The following is a 23,859-nucleotide window of genomic DNA, read 5'->3' as shown; positions in this document are numbered from 1 at the left end:
CCGCAGAGGCGGTTAGGGCGTTGTAAAGGAGGAGCCACCAAGGGGCGGTGAGGCAGAGGAGCGGACAGGAGAAGCGGCGGGGGTGGGGGCCCACAGGGACAGCCAGCCCAGCCCAGGAGCCTGGTCATCAGAGTGAAGATGCACCCTCCCACAGAGCATCCCTGCTCATGGCCGCACTGCAAGGGAGTGGCCTCTGACCCCTGAGCCCTGCTTCTGAGCTGGGAGAGACCCAGCCGCACTCGCCAGCCCTCTCTAGGAGAAAGGGAGGGCAGGGCTCCTGGCGGCTCAGGCCTCAGGGCCCCGCTCGCTGTGGGGCTGCAGACAGCCCCTCCCGGGGAGTCTCCTCCCCAAGTCCCAGGCACCCCCAGGTGGGCTCCAAAACATTTTCCCGGTACCCTGCCCTTGGGGACCTCCCTGCAGGTGTGAGCTGCTGAGCTCCCAGACTCCAGTCTCACCTGGAGGCTGCCTCTGGGGAAGGGTCCCACAGTTCCCTGGGACCCCACTCGGAGAGCTGAGGGCCCCTAGTGGGAGGGACTTCTCTCCTGGGCTTGGGGTTCGAGAGGAGACCCCTTTTGATGCTGGTTAAAACACGGGGTTTATTTCTGTTTGAACTCGTCAGCATCGCATCAGTCGCTGTGACGGGAGAGCAAGTCTGCAGGCCCAGCAACCACAGCGGTTGTAGGTTTAACGCCCCAGGCAGCAGCTGCTTCTGCAATGCTTTCTCCCCGTGGTGGGTGGTGCTGTGTGTGGAGAGCCAGAGGTGCTGAGAGCCCCACAGGCCGGGGCCAGGTCCTGACTCCGTCTCTGAGCCCTGTGGCCTGATGCCACCTGTGTCCACCCAGTCGCTGCTCAAAAAAGGAGCCGCCTCCGTCATTGTCAAGGCTCAGAACCAATCAGATGTGGGCACACACACATAGGAGGTCCCAAGAGTTCATGGAAAATAGGACCTAAAAATATTTTGGTGCGGAAATGAAACCTGTGCACCTGTTTCATAACACATAGTTTCCAGAACTTTGGAAGACTGCCTCATTGTGTGTGTGTGTGTGTGTGTGTGTAGAGACAGGACTGACTGATTTACCATAGGAGCTCACTGACACCGCCCAGAATCCGCGGGGGGGCCCGCAGGGAGCCGACGTGCAGCTCTGAGTTCTGGAGGACACCAGTGCCCAGCAGGGGGCAGCGCCCCTCACCCGGCCCTTGTTCTGGTCAGTGGCCTGGAGGGGAATTCCAGGTGGCCCATCTCCCGATGGCAGTCACTCGTCCAGACACACCTGAATAATGTTGTCCAAGTGTCTGGGCGCCCGTGGCCCAGTCCCGCTGTCCCCGAGGAGCGCCAGGCCGTGTGCTCCCTGGAAGTGGCCTCTGCTTCCTTTGGCCCTCGGCCCTTGTGCCGTCTGCAGTCAGCGTGCTGAGCGGCACCTGGCCTGCAGGGACCGTGGCCAGACACTGCAGAGGTGGCCCTGGTGTGTGGCTGGGGGTTGACAGGGAGACTGGCAGAGGGCAAGGGGGAAGATGGGGGTGGGGGAGCTGAGCCTGGGGCTGGGCAAAGCCGTCCACTTCTTGGTACTCCCCCCAGACGAGCTGTGATGGTAAAAGGTCTTGGCTCCAAGCAGGGTTTGTGGCCACGATGGTTTCCATTGGGTTTGGAAATGTTTGGCTCAAGTTTCCTGGATAAACAGAGCTTATGGGGAGAAGCCTGTTTTGGGCTCTGTAAGCTGGCAATCTAGATCGGTGTGGGTCACTTTCGGGGGAGCTGGGCACAGGGTCTCGCCCTGCCAGCAGACGCCCCACGGGGAGCCCAGGTTTGCTTGCCTTGTGCACGCTCTGGAAACGTGGCAGGCCTGCAGCTTGCTGGTTGGACTCGCGTCTGCGGTTGGTTCTGATCTGGGCGGGGCCCTTAGGTGCCCAGGAAGGGGCTGGTCTCAGCTTTACGTTTCCCCGTGCAAATTCCTAGCAGGACACGGATGGCGGAGATGTGGTTCCTGGTCCATGTGTCCAACCCCCGGGGTCTCTGGGAGCGCTGTGTAGGCAGCTTCCAGGCAGGGTGCAGCGTCTCCATCCCGTCAGCTGGTCAGGGACCCCTGTTGTCCTCTGCCTGCTCCGTTCATCTTGGTGTCGTGGAGAACACCAGGTTGGGACTCGGCAGAGGACTCTGACTGAACCCCAGCTCACTGGCACACAGTCAGCACTCAGCCAGGCTCTCCCTGTCTGAAACAAAGGCTGTGGCTGGTGCTCGCACTGGCCGAGACACATCACATGTGTGCCAGGACACGTCCTCTCCTCCAGCCTCACTATGTGCCATCGGCACTTCACACAACCTGCATTTCCTACCGTACAGTGCACAGCAACTGTGGGACATGTGTGTGCAGTGTATGTATGCAGCATGTATACGTGTATGTGCAGTGTGTGTATATGTGTGCAGGGTGTGTTGGCACACACATGCGATGTGGGTGTGTGCACAGTGCATGTGAAGTGTGTGTGCAGTGTGGTTTGCACATGTGGCTGAGTACACGTTGCAGGGGTGTACATGTGCATGCATGTTCTGTGTGGGTGTGCACATGCAATGTCTGTGTTGCCATCGTGGCCGAGGGCAGGAAGTCCTCTCCTGAAACAGGCTGAGTGTAGCAAGGCAGGGTGGCCCCAGGTCACCAGGTGCCCTTGTCTTGTCTGTTTCGTTTGGGCAGTGACTTAGAATTCTGCAAGTTGTTCTCGATGAGATTCCTGCTCTGCGTTTGCAGGGTGTAGTTCACGCCTGGCAGCGACCACAGAGCTTAGAGTGGCAATGGTGGGAGGGAGGGCTCAGGGCAGGTGGTCAGGACCCCTGGGGTCTGGTCAGCCTGTCCCCTGGGAAAGCCCTTTTTCTCTTGGGGCTTCAGCTTTTCCATGTGCAACATGAGGGGGATGGGCTGGGGCCCTCGTTTTAATGCTCTGCCGTCGGGTGGTGTGACAGCAGCCTGCTCAGAGACGCATCGGATTCCAGCACAAGGAGCTGTGGCGTTCTAAGTGCTGCTGAGCTCCCTGCTGCAGTGTGTGACGCGCACGTGGAAGGAGCAAGCCTGTGGGGCCAGTGTTCAGTTAGGGTGCTGCTGGGACCCTGGCTTCAGGGACTGCAGGGCCTGGGTTCAAGTGCCGACTGCTGACTCCAGCTTCCTGCGGGTGTGTGCTCTGGGGGCAACAGGCAGTGGCCTAAGGGCCTGGGAGCCCACACGTGGGACCTGCATGGAGCTCCAGGATCCTGGGTTTGGCCTGGCCCAGCCCTGCTGTTGGGGGCATTTAGGGAGTGAACCCATGGAGGAAGGTCTCTGTCTCTGTCTTTCAAGTAAAGTGAAATATTTCAAATATTCAAATAAAGATAAATAACTTTAGTGGCTAAGATGGTAACTTGGTAAAAACAAGCTTACCTGTGACAAAGTTGATTTGTTATTCTGCTGAGAATAGGAATGCCCTACTTAGAAGTTAGGTTTAAAAAAAAAAGACTAAAAGCTCCCCAGCCTCCCTCAGAATAATAAGTGTGTGTGTGTGGGGGGGGGTGTCCTGCCATGCGTGGCCCCAGCAGTTCCAGCCCCACCTGCCCCAGGAGGCTGCTTTGGCCTTGGGCTGATCCAAGGCCTGCCCTCTTTGTGAACAGGGAACCTAGCAGGTCCTTTAGAACTTGTTCAAAAACAGAACTCTGGGAGAATAAGGGAAGGACCTGAGCCGAGGCCACTGTGAAAGCAATGAGGAGTGAGAACGGGGTCACAAAGGACCCTGGGTACTGCTGCAGGCAGCACACGGCCTGGTGAGCACCGCTGCCGGGGCTGAGCACTGTCCCCAGGGGGCGAGTGCTGTCCCCGGGGGGTGAGCGCTGTCCCAGGGGGTGGGTGCCATCCCCAGGGGTGAGAGTGCTGTCCCCAGGAATACCTGTGCAGCTTGAGACGTGGCTCGGCGGCTGGGGCTGGGCCCAGGAAGGCAGCTGTCCTGTGTGAGCGGGCGCTGGCCAGAGCCCTGGCCCGTGTGCTGCTCATCTTCCCGCCCGCGGTGTTGCCCCGCAGAGCACGCATCCCCCAGTGTCTCCCACAGGCTAACAGGTGTCGTCCCCTTCTTTTCCAGAGAGAGCACAGTGCGTGGACGATGACAGCTTCCAGGGGTTTCACTGCTGCTGAGTGGTCCAGGCCATGACCTGGGAAGGTCCCAGCATGGCGACAGTCTGGCCCAGTGGTTGGAGATGGCGCTTCCGCTGATGTCACGCCCTTGGTGGTGTAAAGTCATTCATGGTGCTGTGAACACATGTGTTCATGTGTGTGCTTGCTCAGCCAGAGACAGCGCATGAACTTCAGCTCTTTTGAGGCACCGAGAAGGGGGCACAGTGGGTGGTGAGGGGTGCAGCACACATCCTTGTTTGAAAGACAAGCCCAGCAGCTGAGGGAGGGAAGGTGGCCAAGCTGTCAGCGCTGGGGCAGGTGAGAGTGGCAGGGACCAGGCACAGTCTCCTCGGCAGACACCATGGGCCCAGACAGGCATGTCTGTCTGCCTGGGGGGGGGGGGGTGCAGGATTTCTGCCAAGATTCGCTTCCCCAAGGCCCTGGCTGCTAGGCCCGATGTCAGGGTCTCTCTTGCGTCTGGGATCCGGGTCTCTGCTCTCCTGTGCGCGTTCGTCTCCTTTTAATGACGGCATCCTCTTGGCACGTGAGCTGCCCCGGGCTGTGTTGTGCAGGCAGCCAGGGACATGGCTCACGCAGCTCCCTGCTCACCCGGCGATCTCGGGGTGGCCCCAGCCTGTACCTGCGTGGGAAGCTGCCAGGAATCTGGAGACGGGCGTTAGGAACACGCCCAGACCCACAGCGCCGTGTGGATTTGGCCTGTGAGGGGCTTGCATGTCGTGTCCGTGTCTGGGGCCCCTGCAAAGTACCTGCTCCCCGTTGCAGCCTCTCTCAGACACGGTTCTAAATGATCTTTCAAAAGGCGAGCTGCAGGAAGGGGACGTGTGACCAGGTCCCGGTGCCTGTGGGGCTGTTGTTCATACAGTGTTAGTGGGGAGGGCCCCGTGGCCCCGTGAGTGTCCATGTGACTCCTGGAAGCACATGGAGCTGGCACCGGCTTCCACATCCGATGCCATCGCCATCATCCGTGTGTCCCGGGCACCTCCTCTGCTGGCTGCACATCCAGCCTTTCAGAACCGCGCTTAGGGAGAGGCCAGGGCGAGCACAGTGCCTGGTTCCTGCCGGCCCAGAGCACCTGAGGGGTTCAAGGCTAAAACAAGGTGCATTTCCTCAATCCCAGGTCATGCCTCTCTGTTTCCCGAGCTGGTACACTGAACCGGTTTCTGCCGGTCTGGGCCCCTGCTTCTGCTGCTCCTCACATGGGGGAGGCCGTCCCCCCCCGAAGCAAGAGGAAAGACCCTGAGCTGTTGCCGGAAGCGTCTGCGTGGAGCCTGGACGAAGCCTGGGGGTGACAGCAGCAGCGTAAATGTTTCCGTTTGTCTGAACCGAGACTCCACGAAGACTCCCAGCTGACACGGCGTGCTGTGTGCGTCTCCACCGTCCAGAGTGCAGGACGCCTCTGTGCCCGGAACCTGCGCCTTCAGGATCCCTGAGTGCCTTACACGGCTCCGAGCACCAGCGCCGTCGGGAAGGGGTGCGCGGAGAGTGGGGGTGGGCGTGGAAGCCAGCGAGGGCTGTGTGTTGCCACCCAGCCAGGGACTTCAGTTTAGGCTCAGGAAAATCTCCTTGTGAATATGTGTATCGCGTCTATATTTGTTACCGGTATGTTTTTTAAAAAGCTTTATTGTAAATTTACGCGAACACGGCCAGGGCTCGTTGCTCAGTGAGGTGCCGGCGGCGTCTGTGTTCCTGGGGCAGCCCCTTGAACAACCACGCTCCACACTCCGGCGCCCCGGCCTGGGATAGGTTTGTATGGTGACCAACCACAGATTTTACACCTATTTTTGTATTGTGATTCCTATGATATATACCAGAGAATTTTTACACGTTTGTAAATTACTGTACAGTTTTAATAAAAATCGTTTTCAATCGGAGATCAACCTTCACCCCAAGGTTCTAGCCAGGCTTGAACCCGCGGACGCCAGCAGGGAGCCTGGAGCTTCTCCTCGCGGGGGAGGGGCTCAGCCACCCGAGGGCACCGGGCAGGGCGGCTCCCGTGGCTGTTCCTCAGCCTGAGCCTGGAATTCCAGCGATCACGATCACGCAGGGAAGAGCAGGGGGGCGCCGGGCTGCCCACACAGATCCGGGCGGGGCGGGGCGGGTGAGCGCGTGGCCTGTGCCGGCCAGTACGCCCGGCCTCGGAGACGCGGCTGCGCCACCGTGGCAGAGGAACGTTCCCCTCTAGAAGCGTCGCCCGCGGGCGCACAAGCCCCTGCCTTGGCTCGACTCTACGGGAGCGGCCGGCGTGTGTGGGTCCCCTCCCTGCGGTGTCTCCAGTGCGCCCTGCGCTTGTGGAGCCCACGCGTGCGCGAGGAAGACGGGCCATGTTCAGCACCCGCGGCGTGGACAGCTCCCTCTGCGACCCGGCTGGGGACAGGGACAGAGCGAGGCCCCCTGTCCGCCGCGTCAGGGTAACCTACCCTCCTGCAGGAGGCTGAGAGGCCGCGAGACCCCCGGCTCGGCCCAGGCTCGGCGGGGAACAAGACGCTGCCCGGCCTGGACAGTCCTATGGCCTCAGCAGGTTGTGGTCGCAAGACCCAGGCCGCTGGCTCAGGACTCCGGTCAGGCCTCCCTGCCCACCGGCCTGGGCTTTGCCACCCACCAACCCCCGCCCCCCAGCCCCACGCGCCATCACCGCCCCGCGCGGTCTCTGCCTGCCGCCCTAGCTTCGCGGAGAGGCGGCCGCACCGCCGGGAGGGCGCGGCCATCCTCGAAGGAGTCCTGTTTAGGCCCAAGACCAGGCAGGCGGGGCTGGCCGGACTTTGCCCTCCCACCCCTTCCCCCGGGCGCGGCGGGGCGCCCTCCCCCAGCGCCCGCCACCATTCGCGAGCAGCGATCGCAGCCTGGGGCCGCGGGGGGCGCTGGGCTGCGGAGTCTGGGGGCGTGGACAGGGCCGGGGCGGGGCCTCGCCGGGGGCGGGGCGGGGCCCGGCGGGGCGGGCGGGGCCCGGAGCCTTGTTTCTCGCGCGCTCGCACTCGCACGCCCCGCGACCCACGCGCACGCTCGGCTCCGCGCGTCGCCCGCCTGAGTCCGCCGCCGCCGCCGCCGCTCGGAGCGGGTCCCGGAGCAAGATGTCCTTGCAGGGCAGGAAGAGCGTCCCCCGGACCACGGTGAGCGCGGGCCCGGTCCCTGCCCCCACCCCAGAGCGGGGCCGGGGCCCCGGCTGGACCCTCCTGGCCCCTGCCTTTAGGTCTCGCCCCCGGGCGACCCCCGTGGGGTGCTGGCGCCTCAGTGTGCCTGGGGCCGAGAATCCCCGCGGCCCCGCGAGCGCCGGCTGGGTCGCGGAGCGGGAAGCGCGCCCCCGTGCCGGCCGGCTTTGGGGGCCTGGACCGCGAGCGGCGGTTCCGTGGTGCAGGGCGCCTTCCTCCCGGCGGACCGGCTTCGGGTCCCTGCCCGCGGCGTGACCGGACGCGGCCCTGATTGGGCAGGCCAGCCCGTGCCCGGCGCTCGGAGGTGCGGTTCCCGGAGCAGCCTGGGGGGCCGCCCGCCCCCTGGACGCGCAGCCGCGGCCGCCGCTGGAGCTCTTTGTCCAAGACAAAGCCATTTAGCCGTGGCCGCTGGGCCCAGACCCACGGGACCCCCGACCCCACCGCGAAGCTGGGGTTCCGAGACCCTGAGGGAGGAGAGGCGAGCACCTGCTGGTCGCCCACCTGGCAGCTCCAGCCGTGGGGAAGGAAGGCCCGGTCGAGGCACCGAGTGGTCAGGCTGACCTGGGCCTGCGTGGAAACAAGCCCCTCTCTCCACGGAGGCGGCCAGGAGCAGAAGGGAGGGGGAGGGGGCTTGGACTCGCCGGAGACCTGGCCCAGGCAGTGGAGCCTGGGGGCTGCTTCCTGAGCCCTCCCCTGCCCACGCAGGGCCTCCTGCCCAGCTGGCTGGGCCAGCGCCGGGTTCCAGGTGGACCTGGGAGAACAGCGGTGGGTTGAGCCCACACAGCACAGTGCGTGGCCCTCTAGCTCTGAACCCCAGAAGGTCCCCAGAACTTGGGTGCTGAAATCCTGCCCACCCCCACCCCCAGAGGTGAGCAGGGCTCCACCTGGAGCCCACAGCCCCTCCCGGGGTTGGGTTTGGGAAGGAGCTGCTCCAGTGGGAGGGGCTGGTGGCCTTGGCCTCCACTCTGGCTGCAGAAGCCAGGCCGAGCATGGGCCGGTGCCGGCCGGTGCTGAGCTCGGAGTGGCAGTGAGCAGGTGCAGGGCGCCGTGGGGCGAGGTGGTCCTGGGGTCAGCAGGTTTCCCTCACCACGCGCCAGAAAGTATTTTCAGCTGCTCGGCCCTGCTGGGCGCACCGGCCTGGGCTGTTTGGCCAAGGCTGTGTTTATCTGTCAGTCCCAAAGTGTGAAATTCAGACGCTTTTCACCGGCTCTGAAATACTCTTGACTCTGGGGGGGCGGCTGCGGGGCCTGTGGGGGGATGGGGCCTTGGGGGGCCGGGGCTGTGGGGGGGCCGGGGCTGTGGGGGGGCCGGGGCTGTGGGGGGATGGGGCCTTTGGGGGCAGGGGCTGTGGGGGGATGGGGCCTTTGGGGGCAGGGGCTGTGGGGGGGCCGGGGCTGTCGGGGGGCCGGGGCTGTGGGGGGGCAGGGCCTGTGGGGGGATGGGGCTGTGGGGGGGCAGGGGCTGTGGGGGGGCAGGGGCTGTGGGGGGCCGGGGCTGTGGGGGGGCCGGGGCTGTGGGTGCTCTGCCCCTTTCTGCAGAGCGCAGGTGGGTGCCGTCTCAGCAGATTCCCAAGGTGCAGGCCCCACAGCTGCTCGCAGCCCCAGTGACAGGTGTCGTCATGAGGCTGGCTGTGTGGGAAGAGCCGGGAGGCTTGGGCTAGCGCAGACCCCTCCCGCCAGGCCAGTCCCAGGAGGGTGGGGCAGCCCTGGGCTAGCGCAGACCCCTCCCGCCAGGCCAGGTCCCTGGAGGGTGGGGCGGCCCTGCTGCTCTGCCCCTCTGTTTCTCTCCACTGTTCTTGGGGCCTGCAGAGGGGCCCTGGGGACACCCACTTCCTGCCTCCCACACTGGTGGGATTGTTGGACTTGGTCTTGCGTCTGTCAAGCCTTGGCGTTGCCCCTGCCTGATGCCACGTACCCAAGAGGCACTGGCCTGGCCCCCCAGCCTCTGCTCATCCCACGGCAGTGGCCGCTGTCTGCCCAACCCCTCATCGCCCTACACCTGTGGCCCCCAACCATTCGTCCCACCTGGATGAGCGACCCCACTCCCCACCCCACCCAGCAGCCCAGGCGATCTCTGTAAAACACCAGTCAAACCGTAATCAAAGCCAGCTGACGCCCATCAACCAGACCCCTCCGAACCCCTGCCCAGAGCCCCCTCCCTCACAGGCTTCCAGCCCCCAGCCGCCTCTCCAGGTCTTCCTGCCTCTGGGCCTTTGCACGGGCTGCTTCCCGTCCCCTCCGAGGTGGCCTCGCCCCTCCCTGTCACAGTGGCCGTCACAGCCTGATCTGCCTCCTGGAGTGGGGGCCATGCCTGCTGGGCGCTGCTCTGTCCCCCAGCCTCTGGCACCGCCACAGGCCGACGGGGCTCAGGTGGAACGGGCCGGATGGACGGTCAGTCTGGAGATGTGGTTGTGGTCCGCCATGCGGCTGCACTTCCACCACTGCCGGCACCACCCGGTCGTCCCTGAGCCCAGGCTGCCTGGCCTGGGGGCCGCTCGGGTCACCTCTGGCTGACGTCTGCCCGCGTGGGCTGTAGTGGGAGCTGTGGTCTCCTGTGCTGGGCCTGGGGCCCGGGCACCTCCCGGAGGCAGGGGGTGCAGGCGGCGTTGTTGAGACACTCGGTTTGGAACATGGCCGGCGCTTTGCCTCTGCCAGACTGACGGCCTGCTGATCCGAGGCGGCAGGGTCGTGAACGATGACCAGTCCTTCTACGCCGACGTGTACGCCGAGGACGGCTTGATAAAGTGAGTCCCTGCCCGGGGCGCCGGGCTCGCGCTCTGCAGCCCGTGGGCTTCTGGGCGAAATCTGGGTGCACGTGGGCAGCCCTTGCGAACTCTGCTCCCCGGAAGTGGTGGGTGGGGGCTGCTGGGGGGCCCGGCCCCTCAGGGGAGCGGCTGCGTCCAGTGAGCCGTCCTGAGGCCTTGGAAGTGGAGCGGCGGCTGTCACTCCCAGCGGCAGCACAGAGTCGCCGCTCCTCTGCTCTGTCACTCAACCAGCAGCGCGTGGGAGCTCCCGGGAGCTGAGGGCGACAGACGTCAGCGCAGCTCCGTGTTCCGTGTCCTGGGCCATGGGAGACTCAGCTCACCGCCCCCGGGGCTCGGGGGGGGGGGCGGGGGGGCCTCCCCGACTGGCTGCCCCCTCCCCCGGCGGCCCCCGTGTCGCAGCACAGCCCGAGCTGTCCGCCCCGGTGACCTCGCTCCTTGCCGCCCTCAGGCAGATTGGAGAGAACCTCACCGTCCCAGAGGGCGTCAGGACCGTGGACGCCCACGGCCTCCTGGTGCTGCCGGGCGCCATCGACGTCCACACGAGGCTGCAGGCACCCGCCCTGGGCATGGCCCCGGCCGACGACTTCTGTCAGGGCACCAAGGCGGCCCTCGCGGGAGGCACCACCATGATCCGTGAGTGGGGCGGCTCCGAGGTGGCAGCCACCGCCTGGTCACTGCCTGGCCAGCGCTGCTCAGCTGGGGCCTGAAGAAAAGCCCGTGCTGGGCGGGGAGCGCCTTGTCGCTCCGTGGAGCGGGCGGGCCGTCTCCGGTCCCCGCTGCCCCGGCTCCCGCACCGCCTGTCACCTGCCTCCAACCGGAGCCCAGGGGTCCCCGTGAGGTGGAGCAGGTGCCCACTGGGACAGGGTGTGGGTGTGGCGGGGTTGGTGAAGGCGACAGTGCAGTGGACGTGGTGGGGAGGGAGGGTCCTCTGTGCTCAAAGGTCCTGGGCTGTTCTGGGGAGGCGCCAGCACCATGGACAGCACCCAGCTCCTCACCTGGGCTGGAGCGGGCATGGCCCCCTGCTGCCACTCACTCCTGGGGCGTCGGGTCCCTTGGGAGTGGGGTGGCTTGAACTCAGGCTTTGGGGGAGCTGGCTGTGCACAGCGGAAGGAGAAGGCTTCCACTGGCTTCTCTCCCTCAAACACGCGTTCCTGTGCCCTGGGAGGCAGTGGGGGGCCCTGGCTGACCGGCTGCCCCCACAGTGGACCACGTGTTCCCCGATGTGGGGGTGAGCCTGCTGGCAGCCTACGAGCAGTGGCGGGAGCGGGCGGACAGCACGGCCTGCTGCGACTACTCCCTGCACATGGACGTCCCTCGCTGGCACGAGAGCATCAAGGAGGAGCTGGAGGCCCTGGTCAGGGACAAGGGTGAGTGGCCCTGGGGGTGGGGGGAGAGGCAGTGAGAGGGGCCCCCTCTCAGACCCCGCTGCTGCTGGCCTCTCCTGACCAAGGGCAGGTGGCCGAGGGTGAGCAGCCCTGGGGGCAGGGGGGCCCCCTCTCAGACCCCGCTGCTGCTGGCCTCTCCTGACCAAGGGCAGGTGGCCGAGGGTGAGCAGCCCTGGGGGCAGGGGGGCCCCCTCTCAGACCCCGCTGCTGCTGGCCTCTCCTGACCAAGGGCAGGTGGCCGAGGGTGAGCAGCCCTGGGGGCGGGGGGGCCCCCTCTCAGACCCCGCTGCTGCTGGCCTCTCCTGACCAAGGGCAGGTGGCCAAGGGTGAGCAGAGCGGCTAGGAGTCACTCAAAGATGATTTTCCTTTGCTGCTGAGAGATCGGGACAGGACCCCCCCCCCCCCCATCTGTCAGACTCCCACACCATCGCTCTCCCAGGAAAGGCGGCCCTGCCTCCTGGGGCCCCGGACCCCTCAGGAGCCGAGAGCTCTGGTTCTCTGCCACTCCCCGGGCAGCCCTGGAAGCGTTGGGTTCTCATCGCTGGGCTCCGGGGTCATCTGCAGCCGCGGCCTGGCGTGAGGCTGTGCCGGCCGGGCCAGGGAGGGCACAGGGCTCTGGCACCGGTGGAGGGGCCGCGGCCCTGTCGGGAGTTCGTGACGGCCACTTCCTGTGGTCCCTGACACAGCCCTCACGCCGGCGCGCCCTCTGGGGGTCTCGCTCGCCCGAGCTCTTGAAAGACTTGAGAGAGCTCGTGTCCCCTCCGTGGGTGCCTCTGTGGCCCTGCAGGCCCTACCCTGTGGCAAAGTGAGGCCCGCACGTGCTGGGCCCCGACCCTGCTTCTGCAGAGAGCAGGTGGCATGGAGGGTGCAGGCCCAGGTGCAGGGGCTCTGTCACTGCGGGCGCTCGGTGACCCTCGCCCTGGACCCAGGAGGAGCAGGTCACTTGGGTCCTGCTTGCTGCTGTCCTCCCCGGCCGCGGCCCCTCCGGACGTGGGGAGCAGGGGCCTCCCTGGGTGTTACCTGCCTGACGCCCTCCCGCAGGTGTGAACTCCTTTCTGGTCTTCATGGCGTACAAGGACAGGTGCCAGTGCACGGACGGCCAGGTGAGGGCAGGTGCAGGGAGGGGGGCCGGGAGGAAGTCCTGGGGCGCCGCTGGAGTGGCCCCTGACTCCACCCCCCCCCCCCACCAGATGTACGAGATCTTCAGCATCGTCAGGGACCTGGGCGCCCTGGCCCAAGTGCACGCCGAGAACGGGGACATCGTGGAGGAGGTGCTGAGGGCCGGGCTGGGGGCAGAGGGGGACCTCGGTGACGCCCAGAGCGAGCGCCAGGTCCCGTGGCGGCCGAGGGGGAGGGAACGCTAAGTGTGCTGCCTTAGATAGCTTGTCCTGGGTCAAAGGTCAAACAGGGTTGGGGGAGTGAGGGAGCTTGGGGGTCTGTGATGTCGTGATACAGCTTTTCCTGGGATCACCCCACCTGGTATCAAAAATACCCCCATCTTAAAATGTCCCCGAAGGGCTGGGATTGGTGGTTTCCTGGAAGCCAGTCTCAGCCCCGAGGGTCACAGCCCCCATGGGGAGTCTCACCCAACTGCACCCACCCAGCACATCCCAGATAGCACCTGGAAGGGGCCAGCACCACCCATGCCCTCAGGCTCCGGGCAGGACGGCCCCTAGGACTGCAGTGGGGGGTGGGGGTCACACCCAAAGGCAAGTCCTGGGCAGGCCAGGCCTCCATGCCCGAGCTCCACAGGAAGGAGGTGCCCGTGGGGTCCTTGTCTGCCGGTCAGCTGCGGGCCAGCAGGGCGCTGCGCCCACCCCGCAGTGCTCACGAGGACATCAAGGCCAAGCTGAGCACAGCGCCCAGGCAGGAGGCGCAGCTCGGCCAGAGGCCCCGGTGCCCGAGTCTGGCTGTGGGGGTCTCCCTGGTGCTGCTCACCCCAGCGCCACATACAGTGTGGGAGGTGGGAGGCGTGGTCACCCTGGGCTCTGGCCCTGTGTACCCCATGGGGACACAGCCTCACTGGTGGGGCTGGCGGCTGAGTGGCCCATCGGTCAGGAGCCCCGAGCCAGCTGTCCCTGGGGTGACCTGGGGAACAGTGGGCCCTGTCCCTGGCCCCGTGGTGGACAGCTCTGGGCGGCTCTGGTTTGTGCAGGAGCAGAAGCGGTTACTGGATCTCGGCATCACCGGCCCCGAGGGCCACGTGCTCAGCCACCCGGAGGAGGTGAGCACCCTCCTGCCCAGCGTCCCCCAGCCACCCCTCCCCGGGCGAAGCTTGGTGAACTGGCGGCCCCTCCCCGCCGGGCCCAGGCCCTGGGCCCCTGGGCACTCTGCCGCCTTTGCCTCGGGCCCTGGGCACAGCCCCAGGCTGAGGCCTCACCCCAGGAGGCGTGTCCCCGCAGGCCCTGGGCCCCCCGCCACGCTCTCCAGGGCCTGGATCCTCCTCCGTCCCCAGGTGGAGACCGAGGCTGTGTTCCGAGCCATCACCATCGCCAAGCAGGCCAACTGCCCCCTGTACGTCACCAAGGTGATGAGCAAGGGCGCGGCCGACGTGATCGCCCAGGCCAAGCGCAGAGGTCAGTGCCCAGCCCTTGCTGGCCGCGGTGCCAAGGGGGAAGGTGGCCTTGGTGCTACCTGGCCTTTGTGTGAGGGTGCTGCTGCCCAGGCTGTGTCTGGGAGTGAGGCCCAGCGGAGACGCAGGTGCCCTGAGTGCCGGCAGGGAGGGGCTGGACCCAGGTCCCTAGCCTTGGAGCAGCTGCTGCCCCCTAGGGGCCCCAGAGCCCCTGTCACCCCAAGCCCCAGGTACCCGGGCAGAGCTGTGCTGAGCCTGTGTGTCCAGGGGCATCGCCCTCACTCAGCCTTGGCGGGAGGGGTGCACCGAGGGTCAGACGGGACCCGCCTGGTGGCCTGGGGGGGCCATCCGTCATGCTGCCCTCTGGCGGGGCCCATGGTGAGGACTATCAGGGACCTGCAGGGTTGTGTGCCGCAGCCACTGGGGGGCTTGGGCATGGAGAAGACCCTCTGTCGGCTGCTGCAGGCCCCTCCCCAAGGGACCCCCAGGGCTACCCATGTCCACTCAGGACTGAGGTGTCTGCCCAGATGGGGGCCAGCTGCGTGAGGCCAGGAAAAGGAGGCACCAGTGGGGGTGTCGGGGCGGCAGTGCCAGGCCCATGTGCCCGGCCCCGCCCACTGCAGGAGTGGTTGTGTTCGGGGAGCCCATCACGGCCAGCCTGGGCACCGACGGCTCTCACTACTGGAGCAAGAACTGGGCAAAGGCCGCGGCCTTCGTCACCTCACCCCCCATCAGCCCGGACCCCACCACTGCAGGCCACCTGGCCTCCTTGCTGTCCAGGTGAGCTCCCTGCCGGGCCTTGGCTGCACACAGGCACGGGGCGGAGCTGGAGCCCTGGGGGGCCCCTCACACCCATTCGTGCTCCATCCCTGCCCCGAGGACCCCTCGTCTGGAGGTCACTCTGGCCCTGCCCATTCGGGGGGGCGGGCCCTCAGCTCCCCTGACCCCGCCCCGTCCACAGCGGGGACCTCCAGGTGACGGGCAGCGCCCACTGCACCTTCACCACCGCCCAGAAGGCTGTGGGCAAAGACAACTTCACGCTGATTCCCGAGGGCACCAACGGCGTGGAGGAGCGCCTGGCCGTGGTCTGGGAGACCTGCGTGGTGAGTGCCGCCCCCCGGGTCAGACCCCCACCCCAACAGCCCTGCCGTCCAGGGCCCCTGTGAGTGAGACCCCAGCCGCCTGCCCCCTCGCCACCTCGGGTCCTCAGGGGACATGGTGTTGTGGAGGAAGCCACAGCCTTGACCCCCAGCTGCGCCTAGAAATCGGGCTCCTTCATCCTGGAGTGGGTCTGAGAGAGCAGCGCCCCTCCCCCCGGGGCCGGGCTGCCTGGGCCTCCAGGGACTGCCCCGGGGTGCCGGGGACCATGCCCCAGCTGTGGCCCCTGCCTTGCAGGCCACAGGGAAAATGGATGAGAACGAGTTCGTGGCCGTGACCAGTACAAACGCTGCCAAAATCTTCAACCTCTACCCCCGGAAAGGGCGCGTGGCCGTGGGCTCCGACGCCGACCTGGTTGTCTGGAACCCCAAGGCCACCCAGGTCATCTCTGCCAAGAGCCACCATCTGGTACGGGGATCCCCAGGCAGCTTCCCCGGGAGGGTCCCGGGCCTGCCCCCCTCCTCCTGCTGCTGACCCTGCAGGGTGGGTGCCCCCTCGCACAGGTGGGGAGACTGAGGCAGAGCTGTGCTGTGTGTCTGCCCGGCTGGGGAAGAGCAAGCTTAGTGCCCGCTCCCTGGTGGTCCCTTTGTCCTTTGAAGATCCGCCAGTCGCCGCGGGCTGGCTCCCTCCGCACCAGGCACGTCCGAGACCCCACCCCACTGGCCGGCCCAGATGGGCCCTGGTTGGAACCAGGGGTCGAGGGCGCTGGGCGCATGCCTGTCCCCCCAGAACGTGGAGTACAACGTGTTTGAGGGGCTGGAGTGCCGAGGCGCCCCCGTGGTGGTCGTGAGCCAGGGCCGCGTGGTGCTGGAGGGCGGGAGCGTGACCGTCACCCCCGGCGCCGGCCGCTTCATCCCCCGGAAGAGCTTCCCCGACTTCGTCTACAAGCGGATAAAAGCCCGCAACCGGGTGAGGCCTGGGGCTGTGTGCGTGTGCGCGGGATCGCGCCCCCTGCTGGGCCATGGTTTTTGTATTTTGTCACTGAGTAACCGGGGCTGTTCCGGGAAATCGGGATAGAAATAGCTCACTGGGGGCACCTCCGGGAGGAAGCCCCTGAGCCCGCAGTGTAGACCCCAGGGGTTTCCCCCAAGAGACATGCTGTGCACAGCTTGGACGCAGGTGTCTTCACAGTGAACTTGGGGGTTGTGGGCACTGTCCACAGCCTTCCCTGGCTCCTGGGGTCACCAGCCACGTCCACCATCAGCCACACCCGACAGGTGCTCCTGTGCACATAGCCACAACGCAGGCACAGTATGTACGCTCTTTAGTACATACAACACAGGGCCACATGCACACAAGAGCACACGCAAAACACGTGTAAGTTCACTCAGCTGCATGGTCACTGCACATGCTCACAGGACACGTGAATGCACACACGAGCACAGATGTTGGCACTCGCACACGGTTACCACACAGCACACACGGCACAGGCACAGGTGAGCATGTGCACACACACGTGAGCACGCGTGTGCACACTCCCACACCGCACACACACGTGCTGAGCGGGGAGGGTGCTGTCCAGGATGGGCTGGGTGTTTGGAGGCTGAGTGGGGCTCTCACCCAGGAGCACCACCCCTCTTCCCCAGGGATGCTGAGGGGCGGCCCAGGCCCAGGTCAGGGGTGGGGTGGGGGCTAGGCTGTGGCAGTCAAGATGGGAGCCTGCAGCTCAGACGCAGCCCGGGTCCACGTGAGCAGAGTGGGAGGTGGCGGAGCCACCAGAGCCCTTGGGGCCTGGTGTTCCCGACTTACTCCCCCCCCCCCCCGTGACTGTGACCGGGAGTCCTGAGGGAGGGGCCGGCTGGTGGCACCTGCAAACCGGGGGTCCATGGTTGGAGGCTGCAGGGGCTCCTGGGAAGTGCCGCCGCCCTTGTGGCCGTTTCCGGGGCCGTGAGGGCCCAGGACTGCCTGTCGGGCCCTCCCAGGGTCAGGTGGGGCGAGCTGGCCACGGGCGCTGGGCCCTGAGGTGGCGGTGACTTTGTTGGGGCTGAGTTCCGTCTCCCAAAGGAGCCCCTGTGCAGCCGGGGGCGGGGGAGCCTGGAGGAAGGCATGTGTGTGTGAAGCTTCCTGCACACGCATGGCAGGTGTGTGCACACGGGGTGGGGGGCTCGAGGGGGTGGGCCGGCCCAGCCCTCACACCAGCCCCCTTGGCTGCAGCTGGCCGAGATCCACGGTGTGCCCCGAGGCCTCTATGATGGGCCAGTGCACGAGGCGCCGGTGCCCGCCAAGCCGGGGGGCGGTGCCCAGGCCCGGGCATCCTGCCCTGGCAAGATCTCTGTGCCACCCGTACGCAACCTGCACCAGTCGGGATTCAGCCTCTCTGGTGAGTTGAGCTGGGGGAGGGGCCCTGGGCTCTGGAGCATCGGGGGGTGGGACCTGGGCTGCACACAGACGTCCTCGGGGACGCTGGAGGCAGGTGGCACAACTGGGCCCCCAGCAAACCACAGCTGACCCTCGCCCGCTGTCCTGCCTGGGAGGTGAGGGTGGTCCCTGCCACCCCCTGGCACCCTGCCCTCACAGGGGCCCACAGGAAGGACCTGGCCCTCCCTCCAGGGGAGGCTTCCTGCTGGGTCACCCTGCAATCCCCACAGATCTTAGGGCCTCCCGGGTACTGGGCTGTGCACCACAGCCTCGGGGAGCGAACCTGCGTGTGGCGTGGCATGGCAGGGGTGCTGCCCTCCTGGGCGCACAGAAGCAGCCCCTGCTGCTCACCCCTTCCCACACCCACCCTGCTCTCTCTCCAGGGTCCCAGGCCGACGACCACATTGCCAGGCGCACAGCGCAGAAGATCATGGCACCCCCTGGTGGCCGCTCCAACATCACCTCCCTCTCATAGACCTCAGGACTCAGAGGGGCCCTGGGTGGGTGCCGCCTGCCAGCTAGCTCTTCCCTCTTAGAATTACCTTGAAAGGTGCTCCACCGCCCCACCCTGCCCCCACAGGCGCTGCCCTGGGGGACCCTGGTCTGGTCCTGGGAGCAGGGGGCTGGATTTCACTGCCAGGGCGAGGCAGCCCCGGGCCCCGGCCCACCAGGTGCTTTGTGACCTGCAGGGAGGCAGGTGAGGAGGGGGCCTCAGCCTGGAGGCCTCCCCGCATTCATCACTGCCCATGGAGCCCTGGTGCTCCCGCCTGTCCCAGCCGAGGCGCTGCCCCCGCGGGAGGAATGGGCCCCAGCTCTCCTGCCTGCCCTGGGCGCAGTGTGATGTCAGGGATCCACCGGGACCACGCCCTCCCAGCCCCAGTCTGCAGGGAACCGCGCTGGCCCCTGGGGGGAGGAAGCCCAGGCAGCTGTCTGGGGCCAGGGGTGCATTAAAGGTGTCTGCTCAGAGGCCGCTGTGCGTGCGGAGCCCTGACTTCTCCCCTCGCCTCGGCAGCTGTCACCTGGGGGCCGGGCGCCCACGGCCTGGAGCGTGGTGGGGCTGCCCAGCCCCGGCACAGAGAACACGCGGCGCCGACCCTGATGGTTCTCACGCTGTAATGTCTGCGGCGGGAACTACAGATGCCGGGCACTCGGCTTCAGTAGAAAACGTTCTTCCCCTTCCCTCCCTCGGCCCCGGGCAGTGAACGTGTGGGTGGCGGGGCAGCGTCCTGCTGAGTCTGAGGGCCCAGTGCTCCCGACATGCCAGCCAGCGGGCGGAGGGCGGCTGGGGCGAGGTGGCTCCCTGCACGCCGCAAGGGGCTGGGGCCCAGGTGGCACTGCGCAGGCACCCACAGCTCCCCCCAGCGCCAGTGTCGCCCTGCACCGTGGGTGCAAGACATGGCCTGGGCTCCTTGCCAGGCATCTGGGTGCTGGGCCTCCTGCTGCACCTCCCACGGCTGGTCCGAGCCTCCATAGTGTCCGAGAGTCAGCTGTCCCCATGGTGCCGGCCTGTGGCCTAGCTGCTCCCAGCCGAGGGGCAGAGGGAGCCACACATGGGCAGAGCGGAGGGCTCCGCCTCACCGTCGGCCCCGGACTCCGCCGCGGCCGCGGGCTCGGGGATGGGGGGTGGCTCGTTCATGAGGTCCTGGCTCCTCTTCAGCCTGGGAGAGAGAAATGGGGTGGGGGTTGTGCTCCACTCCTTGGGGCCCACGCGGACCCAGGCTCCCTGCTGCAGGACACACAGCACAGCGGGGAGGCTGGGGTGGAAGGGGCAGAGCACAGCCCACGTCTGGCCGGGAGGAGCCCTGGACTCCTGCAGGCTCTGTGTCAGCAACAAGGGACGGAGTCTCCACCCCCTCCCTGCACGTCCTTCCTCCTCCAGGAAGCCCTCCCAGACCCCCAGGGCAGCAGGTGTGCACTGTGTGTGGCCCACCTTGGCCCCTCTACCCAGGACGGGTGCTGAGCGAGCAGCTGAGGGGTGGGGACCCCAGGGGGCCGTCAGCCCTGACCTGAGCAAGGCCCCCTGCCCAGGGCCACCCAGGCCCCACACTCACCTTTCCCTGTTGAAGATCACGAAGTCTTGCTGGATCGCGTCCAGGCAGTCCTGCAGGTAGTCGTTCTCCTGCGGGCAGAGTGGCACTGCTGAGCCCACAGAGGGCAGCCAGGCCCTGCTCCCGGGCACTGGGGTCAGCTGCTGGGGGCTGCGGAGGAGGCGCGCCCAGCCAGTGGGTCCTGGGGGCTGTGCCTGTGGCCCTGGACGAGCACCGCCCCCAAGGTCAGCTCCCGGATGGCCTCAGCCAGGGAGGGGACAGCAGAGTGGCCCAGGGCTGGCATCTGCAGGGAGCCTGTGGCTCTGGAAGGGGGGAGCTGTCACCAGGGGCAGCCCCGCCCCACCCTGCTCCCCACCACGTGGAGAGTTTGCTCTCCAGGGGAACCCCCCCCCATGGGGGAAAGGTGCTTGTCTGGCTCCGCCCCCTCGGGCCCTCCCTTGGCCACTGAGCCAGGGCCCTGGGGGAGGCTGGGAGGGCCTCACAGTCTACAGCACCCCACCCCCACCCCAGCGTAAAGGCGGGGACACAGCCGAGGGGCAGAAACAAGGGCCCCGGAGGGACGCGAAGCCTCCACGCCCTCAGTGACTGTGGACACAGCACAGAGGCCCAGGCCCACCCACGCAGCTCGCAACAGAAGTCAGGAGGCCCAGCAAGAGGGAGGAGGAACGGTGGGCGTACAGCACACGGCGCCGTGAGACCCGCGTGCGGCACAGAGCGAGCGCCTGTCACCTGGGGGTGGGGACACCTGCGCCCCGAGCCAGAGGGGGCGGGCAGAGTGACAGGGACCCCGAGACAGAACAGGAGGGAGCGAGACGTGGCGCTGCGGCTGCCCTCGATGGCTCCTGGGGGGGGGGGGCAGCACAGGGACGGCCTCAGAAGCCCCCAGAGTGGGCGCAGACAGCAGCAGCACGCAGAGAAGCGCTGGGGGTGGATGTTGTGCTGAGAGCTAAGCCGAGGCGCCTGCACCCCACGTCAGTGCCCAGGGCGGAGCCGCCCTGCCTCCAGGACACTTACGTTTAATGCACCCGCGAGGCCGCAGTGACGCCTCAAGAGCTGGGGGCCCTGCCACCCAGGTGGGGGCCCTGGATGGGTGCCTGGCTCCAGGCCTGGCCTGGCCCCGTGCTGGCTGTCGCAGGCATTTGATGAGTGGACCAGCGGATGGAAGATCTGTCTACCTCCTACCTGTCTCCCCAGCCCCGTCACTCTGCCTTTCACGCCAGACAGTTCCAAAGGACGTCACACACCGCACAGTGGGGCCACAACCAGCAGGAGGGCGAGGAGGGGGTGGGAGTTTCCAATCCACAGACCCGGGAGGCTGAGACCACGCCCAGGCACAGCCAGGTGGCTGAGAGCCCAGGACAGGAAATCTCGGAGGAGGCCAGAGGGGAGAAAGCCCCGCTTGTAGAACCCCAGGGGTGGCGCCAGGACAGCGCAGTCAGCCCGGGCTGCATCCAGAGCTCCCAGAACACAAACGTGGAGGGGCTTCACTCGTGGGACATCTGCCTTGCCAGGAACAGTCGAGGGAGCTCGAGTCCAGCGCCAGTCATTCCCATGAGAGCAGGGGCCGGTGGCCTCTGGGCCCCGGCGGCAGAGATGGGATGGAGCGATGCCTCGGCCAGCCACCGTCAGGAGCCGGAAGCCGTGCACACCGATTCCCTGGGAGGGGCTCGGCTGGGCCAGTACCTCAAGCTGGACTCTCCAGAGCACGTGTCTGCTGCCCCAGCCACCCTCGGCGACTTCTTAGAGCAGCCCCAGGGTGCAAGTGCACCTGGGGAGTCACACCTGTCACACCGGGGCCCTAGTGCACCTGGGGAGTCACACCTAGCACACCTGGGCCCTAGTGCACCTGGGGAGTCACACCTAGCACACCTGGGCCCTAGTGCACCTGGGGAGTCACACCTAGCACACCTGGGCCCTAGTGCACCTGGGGAGTCACACCTAGCACACCTGGGCCCTAGTGCACCTGGGGAGTCACACACCTGGGGAGTCACACCTAGCACACCTGGGCCCTAGTGCACCTGGGGAGTCACACACCTGGGGAGTCACACCTAGCACACCTGGGCCCTAGTGCACCTGGGGAGTCAAACCTAGCACACCTGGGCCCTAGTGCACCTGGGGAGTCACATACCTGGGAAGTCACACCTGGCACACCTGGGCCCTGGTGCACCTGGGGAGTCACACACCTGGGAAGTCACACCTGGCACACCTGGGCCCTAGTGCACCTGGGAAGTCACACACCTGGGAAGTCACAGCTGGCACACCTGGGCCCTAGTGCATCTGGGTGTCACACACCTGGGAAGTCATACATGGCACTCCTGGGCCCTAGTGCATCTGGGGAGTCACACACCTGGGAAGTCACACCTGGCACACCTGGGTCCTAGTGCATCTGGGGAGTCAAACCTAGCACACCTGGGCCCTAGTGCACCTGGGAGGTGACACACCCAGGCACACGCACGTAGCCATTAGCACACCTGGACGCTGAGGTCTTCCCATACACGATTCCTGTGCGTGCTCACAGCCTGCGCTCCCAGTGAGCAATGGGCTCAGAGGGGCTGTGTGAGGGTAGGGGCGTGGGCTTCCTCAGGACTTCAGGGAGACCGGCTGCCCGCCTTGGCCATGTACAACACCGCAGGAGACCTCAGCACACCCTGAACGGGGACAGGAGCCCAGCACTCCCCAGGGGCCGTCCCCGCGTAGGAAGGGACAGGAGCCCGGCACTCCCCAGGGGCCGTCCCCGCATAGGAAGGGACAGGAGCCTGGCACTCCCCAGGGGCCGTCCCTGCACAGGGGACAGGAGCCCGGCACTCCCCAGGGGCCGTCCCCCCATAGGGAGGGACAGGAGCCCGGCACTCCCCAGGGGCCATCCCCGCACAGGGGACAGGAGCCCGGCACTCCCCAGGGGCCGTCCCCGCACAGGGGACAGGAGCCCGGCACTCCCCAGGGGCCGTCCCCGCGTAGGGAGGGACAGGAGCCCGGCACTCCCCAGGGGCCATCCCCGCACAGGGGGTGAGGGACAGGAGCCCGGCACTCCCCAGGGGCCATCCCCGCGTAGGGAGGGACAGGAGCCCGGCACTCCCCAGGGGCCGTCCCCGCGTAGGGAGGGACAGGAGCCCGGCGCTCCCCAGGGGCCATCCCCGCGTAGGAAGGGACAGGAGCCCGGCGCTCCCCAGGGGCCGTCCCCGCGTAGGAAGGGACAGGAGCCCGGCACTCCCCAGGGGCCGTCCCCGCATAGGAAGGGACAGGAGCCTGGCACTCCCCAGGGGCCGTCCCTGCACAGGGGACAGGAGCCCGGCACTCCCCAGGGGCCGTCCCCCCATAGGGAGGGACAGGAGCCCGGCACTCCCCAGGGGCCGTCCCCGCGTAGGAAGGGACAGGAGCCCGGCGCTCACCGACTGGGAGCCGTCCCTGCTGTTGTCCCGCGACTTGTTCTTGGCCAGCCGCTTCTTCTTCTTGTGCAGGGGCCTCGACTCCAGGATCATCTCCTCCAGCTCGAAGGTGGGGTCGCAGTGCAGGCGGCCTTTCTGTGGAGGCACCGGTGCTGAGCCGGCTGCAGGGGTGGTCCGCCCGGCCCGGGGCCCCGCCCGGGCACCGCCACAGCTTACGTTGGGCACGAAGCCTGGCTCCACCTTCTTCTCGCTCAGGTCAGCCCAAGGCACGTCGGCCAGGGCGGGCGCCGCCTGCATGTCCTGGAGGCTGGAGCACCGGTGCTCGGGGTTCACGGTGAGGAGCTGCGGGAGACAGGCAGCTGGGCCGGGCCCGGGGGCCACCGCGAGGCCAGGGGAGGAAGTGCAGGCTCTCGGGGCGCAGAAAGGGAGGAGGCACCGACTTCAGGCAGAGCAATGCGGTCAGCTCAGCCACGCGGCCAGAGGGACAGTCCCCCACAGCCAGGGACAGCCGAGGGGCTCTGCCGGGCCCACCAGCAGGTGGCAGTGGAGGCCTGTCTGACGACTCCTTCCCTGGACACTGGGGGCAGCAGGGGGTCACGAAGGCGAAGCTACTTCCAACACAAGGTGGAACCTCAGGACCGTGGGCAGCAGCGTCCCAGCCGCCAGCGCCTCTTGCCAGGCTCACGGCAGCCAGAACGCTGCAGGCCCTGTGTGAGGTGCTGGGCGTGGGGCTTGTCTGGGTTGTCCCCTCTGTCCACTCAGGGCCTCTGGAGCCAAACTCCCACTGGGGACCCCCTCGGGGAGTCAGGAGGCCCTCATGGGGCCTGACCTGGCCTCCCGTGCACAGGCGACCCCAGGCTCTGGGACCCCCCACTTTGGGACACAGCCACCGGCGTGGTG

General features: G+C 67.0%; 2 protein-coding genes across 7 annotated transcripts in view; one reads left to right on the top strand and one right to left on the bottom strand.

Annotated features, from left to right (window-relative positions):
- Positions 1–7,176: 7,176 nt before the first annotated feature.
- DPYSL4 (dihydropyrimidinase like 4) lies at positions 7,177–18,193 on the top strand. The gene is made up of 14 exons (XM_062214198.1): positions 7,177–7,249; positions 9,943–10,031; positions 10,501–10,685; positions 11,255–11,419; positions 12,479–12,540; positions 12,628–12,708; positions 13,593–13,661; positions 13,893–14,013; positions 14,633–14,789; positions 14,971–15,112; positions 15,405–15,575; positions 15,897–16,076; positions 17,322–17,487; positions 17,909–18,193. The coding sequence occupies exons 1-14, from the start codon at positions 7,211–7,213 to the stop codon at positions 17,998–18,000; spliced, it is 1,719 nt and encodes a 572-aa protein (XP_062070182.1). The 5' UTR covers positions 7,177–7,210; the 3' UTR covers positions 18,001–18,193.
- A 436-nt stretch (positions 18,194–18,629) lies between these two features.
- The window catches only part of STK32C (serine/threonine kinase 32C), a 69,878-nt gene continuing 64,648 nt past the window's right edge, over positions 18,630–23,859 (bottom strand). For all 6 annotated transcript variants that reach the window (XM_062214052.1, XM_062214053.1, XM_062214051.1 and 3 more), the window contains 4 exons: positions 23,176–23,301; positions 22,963–23,094; positions 19,577–19,644; positions 18,630–19,183 (listed from right to left, as the gene is read on the bottom strand). In XM_062214052.1, the coding sequence (XP_062070036.1) occupies positions 19,039–19,183; positions 19,577–19,644; positions 22,963–23,094; positions 23,176–23,301 (471 nt within the window). In that variant the 3' untranslated portion in view covers positions 18,630–19,038. The remainder of the gene's footprint in view (positions 19,184–19,576; positions 19,645–22,962; positions 23,095–23,175; positions 23,302–23,859) is intronic.

The sequence above is a fragment of the Lepus europaeus genome, chromosome 17, assembly GCF_033115175.1.
Source record: "Lepus europaeus isolate LE1 chromosome 17, mLepTim1.pri, whole genome shotgun sequence".
NCBI lineage: Eukaryota > Metazoa > Chordata > Mammalia > Lagomorpha > Leporidae > Lepus > Lepus europaeus.
This window is presented reverse-complemented; position numbering and strand designations above follow the sequence as displayed.

Coding starts and splice junctions, on each gene's coding strand:
- DPYSL4 (XM_062214198.1), top strand. CDS start 7,211: ATGTCCTTGCAGGGCAGGAAGAGCGTCCCCCGGACCACG. Junction 10,686..11,254: donor GGGAGGCACCACCATGATCC/GTGAGTGGGGCG, acceptor CTGCCCCCACAG/TGGACCACGTGTTCCCCGAT. Junction 15,576..15,896: donor CTGCCAAGAGCCACCATCTG/GTACGGGGATCC, acceptor CTGTCCCCCCAG/AACGTGGAGTACAACGTGTT.